General features: G+C 31.7%; 3 protein-coding genes across 3 annotated transcripts; 1 reads left to right on the forward strand and 2 right to left on the reverse strand.

Annotated features, from left to right (window-relative positions):
* The first annotated feature begins 4,147 nt into the window (after positions 1 to 4,147).
* On the forward strand, positions 4,148 to 5,564 carry LOC123891624. Its single transcript, XM_045941536.1, has 2 exons — positions 4,148 to 4,309; positions 4,968 to 5,564. Exons 1-2 carry the CDS (start codon positions 4,148 to 4,150, stop codon positions 5,562 to 5,564), a joined length of 759 nt encoding a protein of 252 aa, XP_045797492.1.
* Positions 5,565 to 12,879: 7,315 nt separating this feature from the next.
* On the reverse strand, positions 12,880 to 15,010 carry LOC123891631 (histone-lysine N-methyltransferase, H3 lysine-9 specific SUVH5-like). Its single transcript, XM_045941548.1, has 3 exons — positions 14,900 to 15,010; positions 13,239 to 14,362; positions 12,880 to 13,148 (listed from the first exon to the last, which is right to left on the reverse strand). Exons 2-3 carry the CDS (start codon positions 14,332 to 14,334, stop codon positions 12,880 to 12,882), a joined length of 1,365 nt encoding a protein of 454 aa, XP_045797504.1. The 5' UTR covers positions 14,335 to 14,362; positions 14,900 to 15,010.
* Positions 15,011 to 18,507: 3,497 nt separating this feature from the next.
* Positions 18,508 to 19,464, reverse strand: LOC123891637 (FKBP12-interacting protein of 37 kDa-like). Its single transcript, XM_045941555.1, has one exon. It carries the CDS (start codon positions 19,462 to 19,464, stop codon positions 18,508 to 18,510), a length of 957 nt encoding a protein of 318 aa, XP_045797511.1.
* Between the last annotated feature and the right edge of the window lie 4,285 nt (positions 19,465 to 23,749).

Here is a 23,749-nt window from a genome sequence, read left to right on the forward strand (position 1 = left end):
CTTCTGCCTACCTCTGCATGTGGCCTAGCTCTCGGCCTATATGAATTGACAACAACTTACTTTACCCAAATTCAAGGCAGAAAAAGGGTGAAAGGATTGAGCGGTTAAAATAGTCCAACGTCCAAGAACTCAGAGAAAAATTATACAATGGTGAAAAACAAGCTAGGGGAGGAGTCGGCTAATAGCCTAATACATCAATCAATTGATACAAAAAATCACGATTATTAAAAAAAGGTTATGCTAAATAGTATCCTTCCCTCCGTCTCATAATATAGGCAAAAAAAATATTTTCATATTTATTAAGAAAAGTAAAATATGATAATTTTAAGGTTGATTTTTTGTGTGTTTGTTGAAATAAGTTTCATGGGAAAATGTAAAAACAGTTTTTATTGGTTATTGATTATAGGGAAAAGAAGAGAGAGAGTAAATTAAGTAAAAGTTTATAAAAGTTAGTTTTTTTTGCTTATAATTTGGGACATGAAAAAGTGATTTTTTTTGCTTATAATATGGGACGGAGGGAGTATTTGTTAAGCATATTAAAAAAAGAAATAAATGATAAAAATAACGATGAGAGAGAACAACTTTATACATTTTAAAATAATAAATACACAATTTACGAGATAAAGTTTTCATATTAATATCCTTAACCAGTATCCCGGGTACTGTTTATCATTTTGTAACTTTTTCATTTTATTTTTTAAAATTAGTTGTATTAAAAAGTGTAGAAATAATTTTTATTGGTTATAGATTGGATAGGGGTGTCGTTTCCCTTGCTAGAACTATGAGGAAACAAAAACACAAAGCTGAAATAGAATAAAGACTTCCACTGTAATTAGTCTAAAGCCACCAAGGCGTGCCCATGCTTGAAACCAAAAGTAATTCATCCTAGCAGCTCGACAAAACATCAGGTTCAAATATCGGCAAATGCGTCGCTAAAACGAAAGAGCCTTGGGATCCCGCGTCACACCACTAGTTTACTCTTGGGTTTTAGAAAAGAAATCGCTTCAAACCCGAGAAAAGAAATCGCTAACTGCATTTTTTTTTTACCGTTAGTTAAATTTGATTCTGAGTCAGTTCTGACATCAAGTGGTTTCAACGTCCTCCCGATCGCATTTGTGGAGATCGAATCGTGGTTCTCTCTATCAAGTTCAGCTTCAATTACCACTGAACCAACTAACGATTGGTTGTTAACTACATTATTTACTTTTAATATAAGGAAAATGTTAATTAATGTCTCTGGGATATTGATTAAGGAATCAAATGTAATAAAACAATTTTAAAACTTGCATAAATGACCTTTTAGAAATAAAAAAAAAAAAACTATTTTCAAAACAAAAATCTCCTGTTTTAGTAAATTTAAGTTTAACTAGTAATCCAATCCGTACTCCAAAAGTATTATTTCATCCGTTTATTTTTATTTTTCTGCGTATTCCTTACAAACCTTTTCGTTCACTTTTTCACTCCGCAATTTCTGCAAATCATCTCTCATCTTTGTCAAGTATGTTTTTGGATTCCTTTTCTTTTAATTTTCATTCTTTGTTTTTCTTCACCGTCATCAAATATATTCTACACTACAATCCTTAATAGAAAAGTATCCCCACCTTTATATGCTCAACGCTGATGATAGTTTTGAGTTTTCAACCAATAAATCACTATAATCTCAACTTCTTTTCTTGACTAATTATAGTCCCAACAAAAACTGAGGGTGTTAGGCTGTTATTAACAAATTAATTCATCAGCAACACATTAATTCCAACCATACCATCACTCAAAATAGCTTCCTCCTGTTGTAAAGCTTTTTCTTAACAACTGGTCCTCGGGACCGCATGTGCAATATGGTTGGCTATGTGAGCCTATCATAACCTCTATGCAAGTGGCCAGATTCACAAAATTGAAGCAGAGCCCAGAAATTAGTGTTGTTACTAGAGGCTGGTTCACTTTTCTAGTGACGGCGTCGACCACGAATCGATTCCCGCGGAGTAATTGTGCAAACATATTTTTATAATTTAATTGTTTAAATAATTGTTATTTTTTTGAAATAATAAATAATTTTTTTTGACTAAAATAAAATATTTTTATATCTTCAAAATTTTGTTTTGTGACTTTATACAATGTAAAATCAATCATTTTAGGCTTAATTAGTAAAATGGTCCCTTAAAGACATTTTTGGTTTCAGATTGGTCCCTTAAAGAAAAAAAGGTCCAAATAAGTCCCTTAAAGAAAAAAAAGTCCGAATAGGTCCCTTAAAGACATCTCCGTTAATCAGTTTGGTCCCTAAAAAGAGGTCTAAATAGGACCAAACTGATTAACGGAAATGTCTTTAAGGGACCTATTCAGACTTTTTTTTCTTTAAGGGACCTATTTGGACCTTTTTTTCTTTAAGGGACCAATCTGAAACCAAAAATATCTTTAAGGGACCATTTTATTAATTAAGCCATCATTTTACATCAAAAGGGCATTATAGTAAATTTTGTATTATTTTGTCCAATGCTTAACATATCAAACAAGGTACAGTACAAGATTGATTGTCCCGTGCACTGATCATCAAACAGTGTAAAATACAAAAAGTTGTTCTGTAACTCAATAACCTGTTATGTACTGTTCTGTCCCGTAACTATACTTTTCCAGATCAAACGCACCCTAAGAGTTGACAAAAATAAAATAATAAATCAACACAATATCTCGAACTTAGATTCAGTAAATTTAACAGTAGGTACAGTCATGCAGTCACAAGATTTAGGTCGTATAATCTTGATCGGATAATTCAAATATCAAATCAAAATTTATATCAAAAAACAAAATAAAAAAACCGTCTTAAAATCTAAACCGTCCGGTCAAGATCATACGATTCACGGTGTTTGATTGCATGCAATCACGAGTGCACAAAATCATATTCCCAATATCTCATCTCATACTAATAAATTGATCTCCATTGTGTCAAAAAAAACTTGATCTCAATTACCTAAAAATATTATTCTCCGCAGTTACCAAAAAAAATATTAAGATATACATATGCAATTTTAATTGGTTCAATTTAATAATTTTCTAAAATAAAATGAAAAACTGATCCAAACAGTTTTCACAAAATATATCCCCAACAATATTCGATTTAAAATTTATGATATTGAAGGACCCACCCTTCAAAATTTGGATGATGTGTCAAACAATTTTTTTAAAAAAAATTCAGATCAAATCAAATATCAAATATATTTTCATAATCATTCAAACGAAACTATTTTAGGGCATAATTTTATACTTCCCCAATTTGTGTAATCATACTAAACCTTAAATTATCCTCGGAAATTGAATGATTATAGGCCTATCTGTTTAGTAGGTATTTTGTACAAAATCATTTCAAAAGTTTTAGCAACAAGATTAAAGAAAGTATTAGGAAATTTGATATCTAAGTGTCAGTCGGCGTTCCTTCCAAACAGACAAATTCTGGATGGGGTGTTGGTTGTGAATGAATTGATCGATTTGGCAAAGAGAAAGAAGGATAAATGTTTGTTACTGAAAGTGGATTTCGAAAGGGCTTATGATACTGTGAACTGGGATTATTTGGACTATATGATGAAACGTGTGGGTTTTTCGCAAGGATGAATGAAATGGATGAGAGTTTGTGTTTTTAACAAGGTTATCAAAACCGAACCGGACCGGTCAGTCGGACCGGTCGGACCGTGAACCGGTCATGAAAAACGGTTCGGTTTTGAGCAAAAAACGGATAGGAAACCGACCGGGTCGAACCGGTGAACCGGGCGGGCGGTTCAAGCGGTTTGCAGTTTTTTTTTTTTTTAAAAAAAGGGCAAAACGACGTCGTTTTAAAATTTTTTTTGAAAAAAAATCTGAAACAAAACAACGACGTCGTAGGAATAGGAAAGATTTTTGTTTTTCATCTATTTTTCATTTGGTTTGAATTATAAATTTTATTTTATTTTCACTTGTGATATTTTATCTTTTTATTGTGTGAAATTATGAAATATTGAGCAATTATTCATATATATTTATTTATATATTAATTAAAATATATATTTAATTAAAAACGGTTCGACCCCGATTGAACCCGGTCCGACCAATTGAACCTTGAACCGGTGAGCTCGCCGGTTCGATGACCGGTCCGGTTCTGACAACCTTGGTTTTTAATAGCTCGATGTCAGTTTTAGTTAACGGGAGTCCTACAGAAGATTTCTCGGTTGGTAAAGGATTGAGGCATGGTGATCCGCTATCCCCTTTCCTTTTCTTAATAGCAGCTGAAGGACTCACGTGTTTGATGCAGAAAGCAATGGATATCGGTAGTTTCCACAGTTACAAGGTAAGTGATGTACTTCAATTTTATACATTGCAATTTGCGGATGATACTATTATGATAGGAGAGGGTAATTGAGACAACCTATGGACTTTAAAAACTGTGTTGCGCAGCTTTGAGTTAGTGTCAGGTCTGAAAGTCAATTTTTTAAAAAGCAAATTGTACGGTATCAATCTTGATGATTCTTTTTTAGAAGTTGCATCTTTTTTCCTTCTCTATGAAGTGGATTCTATTCCATTCCGTTTTTTAGGAATTCCAGTTTGAGCCAACCCAAGGAGAAAGATAACTTGGAATCCTATTGTGGAATCTATGAGAAATCTACTTAATAGTTGGAATAGCCGTAATCTATCAATCGGTGGAAGAGTCACCCTCATAAATTCGGTGTTATCGAGTTTACCACTTTATTTTTTCTGAAGAATTGGTAAATATCCAAAGGAAATTTTTGTGGGGAGGGAGTTCGGAGAACATGAAGATTTGTTGGGTGAGTTGGGATACTATATGTCTCCCTGAAGAAAAAGGAGGGTTGGGCATCAAGAATCTTAATTTATTTAATCAAGCCTTACTTAACAAATGGAAATTGAGAGGGATTTGTGAACTAAATTCTGTTTGGTCCAAGTTGCTTGCTTATAGATATGGTTCTTTGTATTCAAATTTCTTGGATCAGGTGGTTTGTGAAGGTAGAGGACAATCAATTTGGTGGCGTGATTTATTGAAGATAGGGAGAGAAGACAATGGCGACTGGTTCCGATCAAATATAAGGAACGTGCTGGGACAAGGGAATGCAATTCGATTTTGGAAAGACAAGTGGTATGGACCTGATTGTTTGAGGGATTTATATCCAACTTTATATATTAAAACTTCTATGCCAAATTGTTTTATAGCAGACACATGTTTTGAACATAATGGAAAATGGTTTTGGAATGTTTGTTGGGCTGAAACATTGTCTTCCACCGAGTCAGAAGAAGCAGCAGAGTTATTATATTTGTTGGCCGATGTTAGTCCTAAGCAGGACAAAATGGATAGCATGAGATGGATACCGGATCATAGTGGTAATTTTTCTGTGAATTCGGCATATAAATTCGTTCTAAATAGTGTTGAATCAACTATAGTAGATGTGAATGTTGTGCATGCTTTGAATCAGTTATGGGTGAATGATGTTCCATCAAAAGTAAATATTTTTGGATGGAGGTTATTATTAGAAAGATTACCGACCCCTATGGCTTTGGCAAGGAAAGAGATTATTGTTAATCATCGTGAATGATGTTGCGCTTTTTGTTATAGAGAAAAGGAAGACATTAATCATTTGTTTTTTAATTGCTCTTTCTCACTACGTGCGTGGAAGAATATTTTTACGTGGATGAAAGTGATTTATATTCATTTTGAGGAGGTTTGGAGTCACTTCAACAGTTTCGGGGCTTTGGTGAAGAATAATAAATATGCTAAAGGCCGTCATCTAATTTGGTTAGCTACCACGTGAAGTTTATGGCGTGATCGAAACAACACAATGTTTAGAGGAGTTGTTGCTAATATGTCTGTCATAGTGGATCAGATAATTTTTATTACGTGGTTTTGGTTTATAGGTCGTATAGGGAACAATTCTTGTTATAAGTTCTCTGATTGGTGTATTGATCCATTAGCCTGTCTCCATACTATATAATGGAGGTTCACCGAATTGTAAGGGTTGAGTACACCTTATACTCCTTATAATTCATTATTTGCTTATAAAAAAAAACTAAACCTTAAATGCCTAAGGAATTTATAATCCTCTTATAAAAGAGGTACAGATTCTGCCAAAAATAAAACCTAGGTCTTTGTTGGTCCTAATGCATAATTATAGTCTGCTATTCTAATGCATAATTATCGCTGCTATTAAAAGTATCCCCATTCAAAATATTACTACAACAATTAGAGATTAAATAAGCATAATTTGTCAAAACAAAAAAAAAAAACATAATTCTTTTAAGCAAGATTAAAGCAGCATCATATCCTCTTTAATTGTTGGTCTTTTTTATGAATCCAAATTCGTAGTTAGCGCCCACTCCCAGTCAGTGACGGAGCCAGAAACTTTGAGAAGTGGGGGCAATATTTAAGTAAAAATATAACATATCATTTTCAATGTATATATACTGATATGTATCATAAATAGTTTTTTGTAGTTTTATTATTCCAAACATTATCAAAATTAAATAAGTGTTTCAAAAATATATTAACAAGAATTTTTTTTAAATTAATCTTCTAATTCACGGGAGAAGGAGTCACGGTAATATAGGAGTTCAGATATGCTCTATTACCTTATCCTCCAGTTTGCTCCAGTTCCTTTATGGATGAATGACACGTGACAATTAAAAAATTTAATGGGTGAGATTAAACTTCAATAGGTTCAACATTTTATGGTTACTCTACTCCTCTTATTTTCTGTACGTTTCCTCTTCTCTGTTTGTAATTTTGCAGTGTCACCGTCGACACTCGACGGCCACCACCATGGCAAAACTCCGCCGCCACCGTGTTTATATTATTGATCTTCTTTTTCTCTCAAATCTACCATGCCAAAAGCTCTGCAATTTTTTTAGATTTGCAATTTTCTCCCCCAAATTTTTGAACAACAAATTTTCTCCCCCAAATTGTTTTTCCCTATGTTTGTTACAGTGCCGTTCACCGCTATTTTCATATCCGCCACCGCTTGCCGTCGTGGTATCTTCTTTGTGCCGCCATCTCCCCATTTTTTTCAGTTTGAAGATTGTTTGATTGAAACTTAAGATTGTAATTGAAGATTGATTGATTAAAATTATTGTTTGGTGGTGTTGCAATCGATTTGAGACAGGAATTAGAAAATGGGGAAAATGTAATTTTAAGATTTTGCAACTTAAGTTTCTATAATTTGTTTCTATAATTTTAAGATTATAATGTTTTAAGATCTATCTGTTTTTCGGAAGAGGTGTTTCATTTTTTTTTCATTAGATTTTGTTCTTGGTTGGAAGATCTGCAACGTGAAAATATGCTCGGCGCTGGAATGAACACAGAGGAATGATGTCGTCACTAGGACGATGGTGAGCGGCGTAGGGATTGCTAGAGTGGGCGACGATGGCCAAACGGTGATGAGAGGAAAATGAAGCATTGTACTCTGGAGGAAGAGGAAGAGCAAAGGAAAGGAAGAAGACAAATTACATGATGTTGTTAAAACTTTTTTCAATTTTTAATCTGGACCGTTGATTAGTTTTTATCCAAGTGTTACTATCTGGGCAAGGTACCGGAAGGAACTAGAGGATAAGGTAATGGAGCATATCTGAACTTGTAATATAGTGTTCGATTGCGATGTAACTAAAATCTGATAAATAATTACTCCACCAGAATTTATTTTTGTTATTATTTAAAGGCAAATGCTAATAAGTGCCATAAATATATTTATTAAGAAGCTAAATATAAATATATAAAAATCATTTAAGAAATTGTGTATTCTAAACACCTTAAAAGTAAAAAAATTGTTCTTTTCAAGAGAAAAATCTCTTCTATTTTTTTTGAACAAGCAAAATCTCTTCTATTTTCTTTTTTAGTTTCTTAACAAGAGACACTTGTTAGCAAGACCAATATTTAAAATATAAAAAAAATGTGCCAAACTATCAACTTAGATACTATTAAATTGTACACAAATACATTTGTTGTTGTGGTAATAGTTAATTAAATCTATCAATCGTTAGTTGGTTCAGTGGTGATTGACATTGAACTTGGTAGGGAGGGTCGCGGTTCAATCCATCGCAACTGCAATCGAAGGAAGCTGAAACTTCTTAATATCAGAACTGAATCCCGAACCAAATTAAACTGGTAGTAAAAACAAAAAAAATTAAAAATCTATGCATCACATGTGACATGCACATATACATATTACATGCTAGTACTAGTAGTAGCAAATTATAATTAAAGTGGGGCACCAGCCCACACAGGCATATACATGGCTCCGTCCCTACTCCCAGCATACCTATGCACCGAAAAGATGAAAACGTAAATGTCAAGATATAATAAAGACATAATATTAGTAATATGTGCTTATTTAAAAAAAATATATTAAAGTTATTAGGTTAGGTCTATTGGTGATGAGTATGAACAGTACGCTATAGGTCAGGAGTTCGATCCCTAGTCATTGTAAACAAAATATATATATATATATATATATATATATATATATATATATATATATATATATATATATATATATATATATATATATATCTGTGTGTGTGTGCGCGCGCGCATCCATACTTGTACAAATAACAAAATTATTCACATTATTGCTATTACCAAAAAACTCTACAACATATTTACTAACATCATCGTATTAATAATTTTGTTTAATAGATGGGTTTTGATTAAAAAATAATAATAATTTGGTTTTGTAATTCACCAATGGTGATGACCATAACGGCTTGGGTTCCCATCTTAAGCAATCCCGACACTGTCACCTCACGATCTTCTCTACCCCCTCTAGTACCTCTCTATGGTAGAGTTTTTGTCTTTCGTGGAACCGCCTAAGATGGGGTACATGTTACAACGACCACTATTTCAACCACCACAATCAAGCACCACTTTATTCACGTGTGATCACCAATCTGACCACCAATATAACACCCTTGTCATCCGCGCTAGACATGGCCTCTTACATTCAACATGGCCAAAACAACTTACGACTCCCAAGTCCACGTTTATCTTTTATTCTTACTTTTTTCTTTCTTTGACATAAGCTCTCTCTGGTAGAGTTTTTTCCTTCTGTGGGACCACCTAAGTTGGAGTACAGGCTATTACAATGACCACTACTTCAACCACCACAATCAAGCACCACTTTATTCAACACTTCTGTCATCCGCGCTAGACATGGCCTCCCACATTCAACACATGCCCAAAACAACTTACGGCTCTTAAGTCCGCGTTCATCTTTTATTCTTACTTTTTTCTTTCTTTGACATAAGCTCAGACAAATCGTCCTCTTCTGACTCTTTACTAGAACCATATTTATACTCTTCAAGGAACATCTCAATTTATCACCAACATATGAGTATACTTGTATCCATACTCTGCCTTATCTCTTCCTACAAAACTTATAAATTCTCCTCTAACAGGATGAGTGAATCCCATTTCTTCATGTTCGCATGTAGTTATTTAGTCTCAGCTTAATTTCTGTTAAAGCTTCTCCAGATACTAGGGTTTCCTATTTCCCAATCCCCTAATTGTTTACCTACCCTCGACTGAATGAGTCAAGCAAGTTCGTGCATCTACTGACATACCTCTTACATACTACTTAATTTCGATTAAAGCTGCTCTTGATCCTGATATTAGGGTTTCCTATTTCCCAGCCCCCTAATTGTTTACGCACGCTACCCTCAACTGAACATGTCAAGTTCGTGCATCTACTGACGTACCTCTTACGTACTACCGGTACTAAGCCACATACTATTTTAAATTCCTCATCACTACTTGTTGGTGTTATACTACTTACTCTGATGGCATCGACTACTGTAGTTCTAGCTTCTAATTTCAAGGATCTTTGCTCATACCCCTTTTGAATTCGGTTTCTATTGCGCTCTTACTACTTAATATTTTGCCTACCACAATATACTGAGTTGTACACACTCAATACATGATGATTTCAAAGTAAGCAGTTCAGACTCAAAACCGATCACACTACTAAATATTTAATATTAATGACTCACGGCACGGTTTAAATCAACAAGCTTTGATACCAATTAAATTGAGTTTCTAATTAATGCTATCATTATTAACTAAAGTTGGGTTGTTACAACCGACTACCATTATGTTGTTACAACAGACTACCATTATGACACCACTCTGAACACCACCAGTAAACGCTTCATCCACCTCTAATCACCAATCTAACAACAATCGACTACAACTCATACAACAACCAACCACCTTTTAGACCACCCCAACCACCATTCCGACTACCACAAATCACTACCAACATTCCAACTACAATCACCTATAAAAATAGGTTTTATAATTTCTATTTTTGATTTAGCACAACATGTCAATATATCACCACCAATAGTGCTGACGACCGACAACTACTTCAACCAACACTCTAACCACAATCAAACACCACTCCAACCACCACTTTAACCACCTCCAATCACCACTCTATTCACCAGTAATAACTGATCTGACCACTGACAACCATTATGACACCACTTTGAACACCGCCAATAAATGATGCATCCACACCTCTTAATAACCAATCTAACAACCATTGACTACCACTCCTACAACAATCGATAGCCTTTTAGAGCACTGTCAGGCACCACTTCATTCACCCAGATTCATCGCTTCAACCACCACAATAACCACTGTAACCACCATTACCACCACTCCAACTACTACCTCTCCAATCACTTCTCCGACCACTATATATTACCACTTTGAAACCACACCACCAATAAATGCTACATCCACACCTCTTAATCACCGATCTAACAACCATTGACTACCACTGCTACAACAATCGATAGCCTTTTAGACCACTGTCAGCCACCACTTCATTCACCCACGATCATCACTCCAACCACCACATCAACCATTGTAACCACCATTTTGATTGCTACCAATCACCACTTCATCCATCTACAATCAACAATACGAACATCACCGACTACCTCTCCAATCACCACTTCGACCACTATATATTACCACTTTGACACCATCAACTACCACTATGATCACCACTTACTCAAAACACCATCAACCACTATAAAGGCAAACGTCTGCCGACAACCTACTTCGTATCTATGTAAAATTGTGCATCATCATTAATATATTGGATTTGTTTGGAAATGTCAAATTTTAAAATTATAGTTTACAACTTATAACTTATAATATTAAAATCCAGCATTTCCAAACATATTCAATTAACTTATAGATTAAAAGTTTTAGCTTATCATTTATTCTCTCAATTTTACTATACTCATCTTATTTTAAAAACTTAAATATTCATTAAGCATATCTTTTTATATCATTTGATATTTATAACTCGTTTCAATCGTTAATTTTACTAAACATTACAATTACCCATTATAAGCAAGTTTATAAGCTACACACTATTAGTCCAACAACTATAAGATAGTTTCCCAGTTATCCACGAATTTTTTGTCAAAAGTAATCATTATCAATTATGAATAATTTGATTAGGGATGTCGACGGGGCGAGGATTAAGTGGAAGATACTTTACCACACCTTGCCCTACCATTTAAAGTGTTACTCATCCCCGTCCTCATTCCCCTCTTTGGGATTATTTTTCCTCCATACTCATCCCCAGATCCATCAACTTTAAAAAAAATATCAAATTTTTATTATTTTCAATCAAACTAGTTGTAAAAAAAATTAATAAAGTTTAATTATAAAACAAATAAAAAATTAAAATATTATTGTAAGGCATGTGATAGTAATAAACATCGTATATAAACAAATGCATATGCAAATTGTGTGAATATATGATGACTCCCGCGGAGATCCATCAATTTTTAAAAAAAAAATTAGTAAAGTTTAATTATAAAACAAATAAAAAATTAAAATATTATTGTAAGTAAATAGTAATAAACATCGTGTATAAACAAATGCATACGCAAATTGTGTGAATATAAGATGTGTGAATATATGATTAAAAATAATTTTCGGGGATAGAGTCTCCGCAGGACGAGGGATAAAATCTCATCCCATCCACAAATGGGATCCAAACGGGGCAATCCCCGCGGGGATCCCCAATTACAAATGAAATTTGCATCCGTAAGTTGGATTAGTAAAGTTCATTGTTAGGATTGAATTACTCCCTCCGGTAGAAACACTTTAAAAATAAGTTTGAATTAAGAATAAATAAGGGTATACATGAAATAAGTTTAAATTTATAGGAGTATTAAATGAAAATAACTATTTACAATGTGTTTTTTTAGTCTGTAATTTTTTCAAAATGTTTCTTATAAGATCAGAGGGAGTATTAAGCACAATAATTCATCTCATAGTTATTTCTAAAGTCAATATATCCTCATTTATTATAGGCTTAACTACACATTTGGTCTCTTACGTTTATTTTAGGCTTCAATTTGGTCTCTTACGTTTAAAAAGTATCAATTCGGTCCCTTACGTTTATTTTAGGTTTCAAGTTAGTCCTTTCCGTCAATTTTGTCACATGTGGCAGCCAATTTGCATATGTGGACAGACACATGGCACTTGGACACACTGACACGTGTACTGTTTAAACGGTGTTAGTGACAAAACTAACGGAAAGGACAAATTTGAAACCTAAAATAAACATAAGGGACCAAATTGATACGTTTTAAACGTAAGGGACCAAATTAAAACCTAAAATAAACGTACGGGATCAAATATGTAGTTAAGCCTTTATTATATTTACTTCGCAAAAAAACTTCGGGTTACTAGGGACCCCTTCCCCTAGGAACCGAAGGATTAACACAAAAAAAGTCAATGTGTTTAATTTTACGATGATGCAATGTTGTCCCAAGCCAAAATATCACAATACTAAAAAGAAGCACTTAATATTTAAACAATTCAAAATCATACCTTCAAATGTAAATTTGTCCATGGCATTTTGGTGAACGACAGTAGCAATCATTACTCTCAACCTTGAAATTTCTCTTGAAGCAATTGTAATTATAACTTAGCTCTCTATCTGCGGGTATGTCCTGCTCAGCAAACAACATTTTGTGGGGTACACTCTTATCATTGTGATCATACATAACATCTTTCACACATAGGTTAGGAGAACAACTATGATTTATAAATCTTCCAATGTTTCCATGTTTAGTTGCATCAATGAAGCCCTTCCCAAAACCTGCAAAATGCATATTCCAACAATTAAATGAAGCTAAAAAAAATCTAATTAAACAAGATATTAGATATTAAACATCAACAAAAACATTACCTAAATTAAATATAAAGTTAGCATCATGTAGAATTGATTCTGCATTTTTGTTGTTGTGATGAGCAAATTCTCCAACGAGCTCGCACACAAAGCTTCCAGATGGAATGAAAGACGGCGTTCGAACACCCCACCCCTTTGATTCCGTTTTGAAGATTTCCAGTTCGAATTGAATACCACATTGACTCACTCGGTTGATGCAAGATGTCATCGTGACTAGGTAATTAAAAGGTTTAAATAGCTCCACACCACTTGTCGGTGTCTTCACCCGAATAGGAAACTTTTCTTTCCCCTCCGAAACATCATTAATTTTAACAATATCCTTAGGGACAGCATGATCTCTAGACTTGGGTCTCTTCTGGAAGGTTTCTGTTTCCATATCATCTTTAGGGGAAAGGGAAACAGAGGCGAGTTGGTCCGGAAGTTTGTTAAGTACAAACTTGAACACAAGTTTTCCAAATTCTCCCCTTTCTTGAGTCATTTTGTCAACCGAATACAACCCATCATATTTTAATTTTCCGGAAATCTTCAGTATAACCCTAACAGGTCTCTTAGCATTCATACTATTCCACAAAGCAAGATTTCCGGTTTCCAATTTCTGATCATGATGCGCTAGAGGTTTCCGTACTCTAGGGTTAGTCCCTTGACCTTCATAAATCAAACAACCGTCTTTCATAACATTAGAATACTTATGAGTTGCAACAATGCTGGTAGCCAAAGAACTCTCACTTTTACCCAAATAATCAATTCCTTTTTCGAATTCGTGATGAAGACCAATGACAACAAGTTCAGCCCTGTATTGAAACAAGTCACCAACATTAATTCCATCAACATGCCCTAATCTCTTTTTAGTGTTTTCACATTGATATTGCTTTTGCATAGACACTGCAGTTTCTTTTAAAACTTTTGTTTTCAAGCAGTAATCTAGTTGATTTGACTTGTATTGACAATAGCGTTTATCAAATTCGTCCCTAAAAGTTTTCAATGCTTCTTGCACCCTTTTGCGTTTGTCAGAAGAAGATGAAAGGTCCTGACAAGGAATGTGTGGTAAAGTATGTGACCTTTCTTCACGCTTTCTGCCACAATATTTTGACCCCATCTTCAATAAATAAAAAATAACTCAAGATCTGTACAAAAAAAAAATAGAATATTTATCATCAATACTTATACTACTACATATATCCAAGGTACATTAAAGTGTTGAACCAAAAAAGTTTCAATTTTTTTATCTATCAATCATGGACACCAGACATAGACATGGCAATCGACACCAATAATAATTAAACAAAAAATATAAATTGTGTAATCATAAGTGTTGGTGTTGTGTTGATGTCGGACAACAACGAGTGTCTGACACCAAAACCCTACTAATCCGAGCAGTGTTCATGCTTCATAGAATTTTATTATATAAAGGGATAAAAATCGATAAAAACCAAAGATTCATCATTCATTGTGGTGAAACAAGAAAAGGGGTTAAACATTAGCATATAGAGAATCATAAAAACTAAAACTTTTACAAAAATGTTGAAACAAAAACAATTACATAGTACATAGCACGAGCATTATTGAAGAAAGAACAAAACTTTTTCATGAAAGAGTTGTAAAAATGTGTTCAAAAACAAAAAGTATGCATAACTTAGTGAGAAGAAGAGGAAAAGACAAACCTTGTTTGAGTGTGATGAAGCTGTGAGACAGAGAAAACCCTTGACTATGATACAAATAAAAAAGAAAGAAAAACTAAAACTAAATTTGCCGAGAAAAAAGGACTAAGTTTGTGGGGGAGTCTGTTGGAGAGAGTGGGAGAGGCGGTTTATATAATGGAAAATAAAAGGTCAGTTTTTTACGGAGTCTTTTTAAAAAATATTTCAATCAAATCAAATCAATATTTAAAACAATCATGATCTTTTTTTTATATATAGAAAATCACGATCTTTAATTTCTAATAATATATTTAAATATTAAATATTCCTTAAATATATATATATATATATATATATATATGGGGAGGGATCAAATTACACCGGTGTAACATTTGAGTAATGTTACACCGCTTAATAACACTTTAACCAATACAAATTTTACAAAATCTACCGTTGGATTGAAAGCTTATATCGTATAGATCATCCATGTTAAATTTTACAAAAATCTAAAATCGTTTGATATATTATTGAGACCGATGAAGATTAATGGTTTGTGTATTTTTATTGAATACCGTTAATCTTGACATATCTCAAAAACATATCAAACGATTTTAGATTTTAATAAAACTTAACATGGATGATCTATACGATATAAACTTTCAATCCAACGGTGGATTTTGTAAAATTTGTATTGGTTAAAGCGTTATTGAGCGGTGTAACATTACTCAAATGTTACACCGGTGTAATTTGATCTCTCCCCTATACCCTATACCCTATATATATATGGATTTGCTATAACACACCCACCCATTTTTATGAAGGTGTGCATTAGCAACGTACACCTTAGGGTGTATTTAATCACTTTTTAGTTAGTAGTTGCTAAAACACACCTTCTAAAAAATTAGTGGGTGTATTCTAGCAAATGCTTATAGGAGTTGCTAACGTACACCCACTTATTTTTTAGAAGGAGTGTTTTAGCAACATGCACCTCAAGGTGTATGTTACCACTTTTTAGTTATGACTTGCTAATACACACCTTCTAAAAAACAAGTGGGTGTACGTTATCAAAATCCATATATATATATATATTTAAACATGTGAAAAATCTATTACTAATTAATATATTAAAATCGATTACTATCAAAGTTACTAATTTATCCTCAGTACTTTTAACCACGTTGCAAGTTTTATATCCTTTATTGGAATTTTACTAAAAAAAAATATAGAAACAACATAAGATAAATACAAAAAATATAGAAAGAATAAGATGAATACAGAAAAAATATTATATAGGAATTTATGCATAAAAATAGGAAGAAAAACACAATAAAAGGATTATAGAGAGTTTAGTCAATAAAAATAAATTATCGAAAAGATATAAAAAAATAAGTTGAATACATAAAAATAGGAATCTAGAAATAGAAACATAAACAATAACTATATTAAAAAAAACACAAACAATATTTTTTATCAAAACAATATTTTTCATAAAAAATAAAATAAAATAAAAAATATTACTATCAAGTTTACTACTAACTATTAATAATAATAAAATAAAGTTAATTACTATCAAATTTACTAAATTATCTTAGGTATTCCTAATCAAACTTATAGTTTTCGATAAAGAAAATATATACGGGACCATTATAATTCTAAAAAATTGGATAAATAAGTTTTACAAAAAATAACACAATAGTTTCACTTATATTTAATCATATTTTATTATAAATAAATTTTCTACATTAAGATAATGATAAACTTGAATATCGAATAAAAGTCGATGGACACGTGTGAATGCACGGATCTTTAAACTAGTTACTTTAAAAAAAACATGTGAAAAATTAATTTAAATCAAATAAAATTTCAAATCAAATAAAATTTATACAGATAATAGTGAGGTCGGAGATTTGAACTTGGATAAAGATATTCACGCTATGTGTTTGATATGTTAAAATTAAGTGATCTATTTGATTTGAAATTGATTATGAGACTGAGCAAATTAAGTCGCAATGGACATGACAAAAACAAGATTTTTTGTCCCTCACCGAACTACACAATTTTTTATCCACGTTACAACTATAAAAAATAATGAAAAATATTCATTTTATTTTCGAATATAAAAATATTAGTACAGCCGCGAGATTATGAAAGTCTAATAAAAAATTGTTTCACTAATAATTGAACTCGACTTCTCTATCTATCCTAAGGGTATTTAACTTCTTATAGGTGGTCAGACATTCATTCCTAACTTGAAGTTGAACCGTATGAAAAAATTCAATTTAGATTAGAGAATTCACCATCCCATAAATTTTGAAAAGAAGATTATTATTTACAACTAAACAACAATATAAACTAACCAATAGTTAGTTGGTTAAGTGGTGATTGACACTGAACTTGGTAAGGAGGACCATGGTTTGATCCCCGCAATCGCGGTCGGAAAGAAGCTGAAACCACTTGATGACAGAACTGACACCCGAACCAGATTAAACTGGTGGTGAAAGAAAAAAAAAAAAAAAATTCCTACCTAAGACATTGTAATAAATTAATTATTAATTTTTTTAAGGAAAATAAATTTTTTTTTTTCTTGGTAAAGTAATTTATAATTATTTAACCCGATTCATTTAACTTCTCACGCGTTACTCTTATGTAACTCCTCGAATAAATTGGAAGCAAACATTTTGGCGAAATACTAGTAATGGTAATGGTGAAAATAGAGGGAAAAACCTTTTGAAGAAATTCTCATACTAATAATAATGAGTAATAATGACTAATTTTGCTTCTTAAAAAAATAATGAGTAATAATAATGAGAGAAAGAGACAATAATTTTGTCATTATACTCATATATATATGGAAGGGGTGACAGTATCAACTTCCAAGTTTCAAGGAAGAGGAGGGGAAGGCTAAATAAATTGAAAACAAAAAAATTAAACAAGACTAATCAAATCACTCCTTAAGTTTGGTGTGAAGTCATCAAGGAAGGAAAATGGAAATATATGAAGAAATAAAGTCTTTTACCATTTTTGGGAATTTGGATTGGTCAAAAGAAAAACATAGGCAATTTGGATAATTATTTCAAGTAAGGATGACAATGGATAGGGTATGGGTAGGGTACTATAGTACACATCTCCACATCGCGGATTGAAAAAATATTCGTATACATCCCCATACCCGGTGGATAACAACTTTTATCCTCGTCCTCATATCCTATGGGTACCTAGGTACCCATACCCGTACCCGTTACCCGCATTTTTACTAAAAATAAATTGATCAACTATAAAATATCATATAATTTTAATAGAATTAAAAAAATTTCAAAGATTTTAATATTGACTAATGAAAATTATAAACAAAATTATTACTAACTTTATGTTAAAGTTCATATTTATATTAAATATTCACATTATTTTTATATTATTTTTTATATTATGTTATAAATAAATATTTTTATTAAAAATATGTAATAGTTTAGTAGAGTTGTATTGTTTTAAATTGATTTACATATATTATGATATAATAATATAAATAAAATAAAATAAAATAAATATATTATGCGGTATCGGGCGGGGTGGGTACTAAGATAATCATACCCGCAATTCTCGATGTCCTCTGTAGTTCTGTAGTTCTTCTGGCATTAGATGCTGCAATTCTCGATGGATCTTTTCTTTTGCAACTCATTTTTCAGTCTTTGGATCTCCTGATCCTTCTGATTTATTTTATCTTGCAACATCAAAACCATTTCATTGGATCTTTCCACATCATTGGTCAATCCATCCATATGCTTCTGCAACCCTTGAAATTGATTTCTGAGCTCGGAATTCTGGTCCTTCTGCAATGAAAGTTTCATTGCTAATTCATGCATCTTGCCCTCAGAAGCTTGATGCCCAAATTCTTCATTTTCCTCTTGCAGAGTTCTACATTTAGCCATTAGCAACTTCCCCATCTTGCTTTGGGCAGTAAAGTTTATAGCAGCAATGTTATCTTGCAACTCCTTTACTCTTTTCTCCTTTTCCGCAACTAAATTCTTTAACCGTGTGAACTCTTCATGAACTGCCGGATCTAGTAAGAACCTCCTTGCCTGCATTGATGCTGGCTTGAGTTGAGCTTTGAGGTCCCGTACAGCAGACTTCAGCTCTGCTATCTCTTTCTCGCGTTTACCAAATGTCACAATGAATGCAGCTTCCTTTTTCTTTGCCTTTTCAAGCCGGTCTCCTAAGGCCTCTTCCGATGATTTCAGTGCTTGAAGATAGTTAATCACCAATTTGGGTACTGGTGTGATCCCAGCAGGTATGAATGGTTCATTTTGAAATGAAGAGCGCCATTTTTTAATCTCGGTTTGTGCAGCCTCAAGTTCATTCAGGCACGACGCAAGCCTATCCTTACAGTCTTGAAGACTCCCACGAAGAGACAAAATCATTCCAGTTGTAACGCCAGAAGCCACTTCGACTTCAGCTTTGGTTTTCGCCTTCTTTCCTAAACGATCATTATCGTCAAAATCAGGAGATGACCTCTTATTAATACCTGGACGCGTTCCACTAATTTCACCTCCAAAATCAAATTCATAGTCGTCGAAATGAGTAGGGGAAGCCATTGTGATTGTGAAGTTGAGAAACCCTAGGAATCCAAAAGAGTGAAGGAACTAAACAAGTAGATAGTGTTCGATCCCTGCAACTGCAATATCAGAGGTGAAAATCATTAAACAACTAATAAGATTGAATTACAATAATATAAAAACAATCATAACAGAAGAGTTTTGAGAATTAATATACATGAATAGCAGGTGATTATGACACTCAACGGCGAAAACTGAGTTCTTGACCTCCAAGATGTTCCTTGCTGTTTTTCTCTAAATTGTTGTTCCTTTAATTATGATGATGTCTCTCCTTTTTATAAGCCACAACAATCAACTAATTCACTATTTTTTTGGATTCAGCTAATCACTTGCAAAGCATACAAAAGATCAAAGTTTGTTATGAACAAACTTATATTTCAAAAGATTAAACTAATTCTCCTTTATTTTCTCAACAATTTGTTTCCTTTTTATCACGCAAACTTATCTTTCTAACAATTGTTACTGTGACTATTTGAAAGATAAAACAAAGCTCAAAACTTTTTAATCAAGCCAAGAAATACCAATCGTGCTGCAATCTATCTATCTATACTATATATATTTATCTTACTCAAACTAAAAATTACACTTGTCATTCTCACGTTGCTTTTCAATGAACAAATTTATATGTGGCATTTTAAAATCTTATGTGGCATTTTATAATCTTATGTGGCGTCTACGTGTATTCTCTTTTTTAATAATTTTTTTTTATCTTTTATTGAATCTATGATTTTTTTTATCAATGAATCTATTATAACAAAAAAATAAAATAAAAAAAAAACAATATAGTTAGTTTGCATAACTCAAAAAAAAAAAAAAAAACGATGGATCACAATTAAATTTAACGATATATCATACATAGCTAAGTAACTTAAATTTTTTTTTTTTTTTTGAAAACTTGGTATCCGGCCTTAGGACCGACTAATCCAAGGGGACCAATCCCACCGCCCACTTGCGGGGGGGCCTATTTAAAAAGCAAAGGATTAGCATAACTAAAAAAAAAACAAACGATGGATCACCCTTACATTTATTTTTACTCGAAAAATTAATAATTAAGATTGGAATGACTTATTGGTACATATTATTTGGATTAGGATAACAAAATAAATAATCCAAATTTGTTCCATACATATCTTAGATTTCTTAGGTTTTTTTCTCTCTCTATATATAGACGTTCAGTTTATATATTTTTAGGGCCCGTTTGGTGCACATGATAAAAGACATAATAGGATAATTGTATCATATCCTGCCGCAATCCAGTGTTTGGTGATACAGCAGGATATGAAAAGTTAATCCTGAAGCTTATCCTATCCTGTCTCTCTAGTTATAATTCTTATCCTGAATTTGAGCTGGGTTATCAGCAGGATAGGATAAGAAAAAAAAATTACTGGTTTATTTTATAAAATATATTTTAAAATACATAAAATAAAATTAATAAAATATAAATAATTAAATAATTAATTTTTAAATATATATGTGATTTTTTCACAGGGGTAATTTTGTAATTTATATATTCTAAAAAATCAAAATTTTACTAAAATTACAATATTTTAAAGTAAAATTATTATTAAAAAATTGACAAATAGGGATATTAATTTAAATTTTATAAAAAATTAAATATAATTCTTTTGCAATAGTAGTTTTATTATTTACGTATGAGATATATCATATATTTATTTGGCTTATCTAACATGTATAACTATTGAGTTATTTATTTGATCATGATTCATATAAAAAATTAAACTTGATTATTTTCTCATGATTTTTATTTTAAATTATATAAAGTTATTTGATTACTTATTTATATTTTTTATTTATAAAATTCAAAGTATTACAAAATAATTTTAAAAAAATAACAATTGTTTTACAAGAGTAATTTTGTCAATTAAATATGTTATATATCTTATCATATTATTATGAGCAAGTATGTATTAAAAACAAAATATAATAGTTATCATGTTTGTTATCCTGTGTGCACCAAACACAGGATATGATAACTGAGTATAACTGTTATCCTGCTGTTATCCTATCCTATCCTTATCCTGTTTTATATCTTATCCTGTCACTATGCTATCCTGCGCACCAAACGTATTTAATTCGTTCAAGATGTGCACAGCAGCGACACAAATCTTTCTCTTTTTTCACGGTACATTTATTTTAAATTTTATGTTTAATTTTTTGTGTACCCATGTACTAGTATATTTCTTTTTCCTTTAATTATCTGTTCCGCTAAGTTAGATGATTTTATTGCAATTTGATAATAGTTGTAATATCTTTTAAAAGAATAATATAATCTAACAGAACATAATCTGTTCAAATTTATTTCGGTTAAGGAGGCTGATATAATAATCTAATAAAGCATGATATGTTCATACCTTTTTTTTAGAATCTGCAACGATATAGAATATAATTTATGCGATAAAGTTGTTCTTCGATCCTAATTTTGATGTAGCTAATGACCGATGAAGAAAAGGAGAATTTTAACCCACCTGCGAGTGTGTTCTTCCTTGAGGTTTCAAGTTCGATTCTCTTTAGTGCCAATTAAGTTTGATACTCCCTAGTGACAATTTGGGTGAGCTATTTTAGCATCTTCAAAAAAAAAGAAAAGGTGAATTTTCTAAATATAAAATATTTCATTTAATTTCAATTAATAATTAATAATATTATAATTTATATTTTAATATCATTATGTATGAAATAGGACAATTGAAAAGAATCAGACCATCTTTTGGAGTATGTTTGACATGTCAAAGATAAGCGATGAAGAAGATTTCTTAAAGCTTACGTCGAAGAATACCGTTGCAGGTCTCAAAGAATGTACCAAGATTTAGAAAACTATCAAGATTAAGGCAACAATGCATCTACATCAGTTTTTAATTTTTTTAAATCAATACGCCTACATCTATATATATAATTCCTAGATAGTTATCATAATGCTTATGTAAACCTAATTCACTTAAACCAATCAATTTTTTTCATTTAGTCATGTCATTCAATACATCCAATTAAATCACTCTATCATGCCACATCACTTCCTATTTCTCTCTAAAACTCAATTTAATAGTCAATTTAATTCTTGCTCCTCTTCCAATGCCTACCAATCAACATTTATGTATCCTTTTCATATTGCACCATTTATATGCATTATCTTTTCATATGCTCTTTTCAAGTTTTTTTCCCCTTAAATGTGTCTATCCTATATATATTACTTCATTTATGCAACTTTTATGTTTCTCTTCATTTGTCCAAATTATGTGATTATTGTTACCATTGTTTTGTAATATTTCTTTTTTGCAGATGATGGGTGATCATCATTCTTCTTCTTCTTCTTCGTAATTTTTGTTTTAATCTCTTTCTTTCAGTGGTTTTGGTATTTTTGTGATGATTACACCCATGGATTTTTTTCAAAACTAAATACTTCGCATTAATTTGTGTCATTTCTCTGTTCATATGATTCATCCTCTTTTACGAATCTGCAAGTCTTTTGTGAGGAGTAATTCAAATTAGCATTCCTATGGTAATTCTAAACCGACATAATTATCTATTATCTATGTATCATTTAAATGTGTCATTTTAATTTTCATTTTTTTGTCAATTAAATGATCTTCTATACTAACTTCCAAATAATTCAAGATGTGAGTCAGATTACCGATCCCGTTGTTGTTCCTTTGGCCGATGATTTAATGCAAACACAAAGAATGACTATTGAGGAGTTCATCAAATCCCCTATTTATAGATTTATAAAACTAGATGCTCTAATTAATTATAAATTTGATATTTTTATTTGTGAACTAATTAAGCGAAAACACTTCAACCATGCTATGATTGAAGTTTGAATCTCGAATTCTCTATTTTATTATTTTAATAATATTTATTGTTTCAATTTCTCCAATTATAATATAAAACAACGCATCACACCGTGCATCGCACGGGTAAAGGTCTAGTTAGTTAACTTATTGAAAACTATCAAGATTGAGAAAGATTAACGTTAGTTGGTTGATAATTTATGCTTCTGATTTAATTTATTATTTTTTGGTAGAATGCTTTTGATTTAATTTACATCACATTTATATTATTTTGGTTTAATTTATTACATACTTATTTGAATTAATTTTGGTTTGGTCGTTTATTGTTTTGGTATTATCATTATTATTTAAATTTTTTGTTACAAGCTATTATTATCATTTGAGTATAATAATCTAAGTAACGTTTGAATTATACATTATTATCTTTATTATCATTTGAATATACAATTTGGTTTAATTTA

Source organism: Trifolium pratense, linkage group LG1 (assembly GCF_020283565.1).
Source record: "Trifolium pratense cultivar HEN17-A07 linkage group LG1, ARS_RC_1.1, whole genome shotgun sequence".
NCBI lineage: Eukaryota > Viridiplantae > Streptophyta > Magnoliopsida > Fabales > Fabaceae > Trifolium > Trifolium pratense.

Excerpts from the sequence above, each read along its gene's own strand:
- LOC123891624 (XM_045941536.1), top strand. The coding sequence starts at position 4,148 with ATGTCAGTTTTAGTTAACGGGAGTCCTACAGAAGATTTCTCGGTTGGT. Across the intron at positions 4,310-4,967 it reads GTAGTTTCCACAGTTACAAG|GTGGTTTGTGAAGGTAGAGG; the intron begins GTAAGTGATGTA and ends TTCTTGGATCAG.
- LOC123891631 (XM_045941548.1), bottom strand. The coding sequence starts at position 14,334 with ATGGGGTCAAAATATTGTGGCAGAAAGCGTGAAGAAAGGTCACATACT. Across the intron at positions 13,149-13,238 it reads TAACTTTATATTTAATTTAG|GTTTTGGGAAGGGCTTCATT; the intron begins GTAATGTTTTTG and ends TGCATTTTGCAG.
- LOC123891637 (XM_045941555.1), bottom strand. The coding sequence starts at position 19,464 with ATGGCTTCCCCTACTCATTTCGACGACTATGAATTTGATTTTGGAGGT.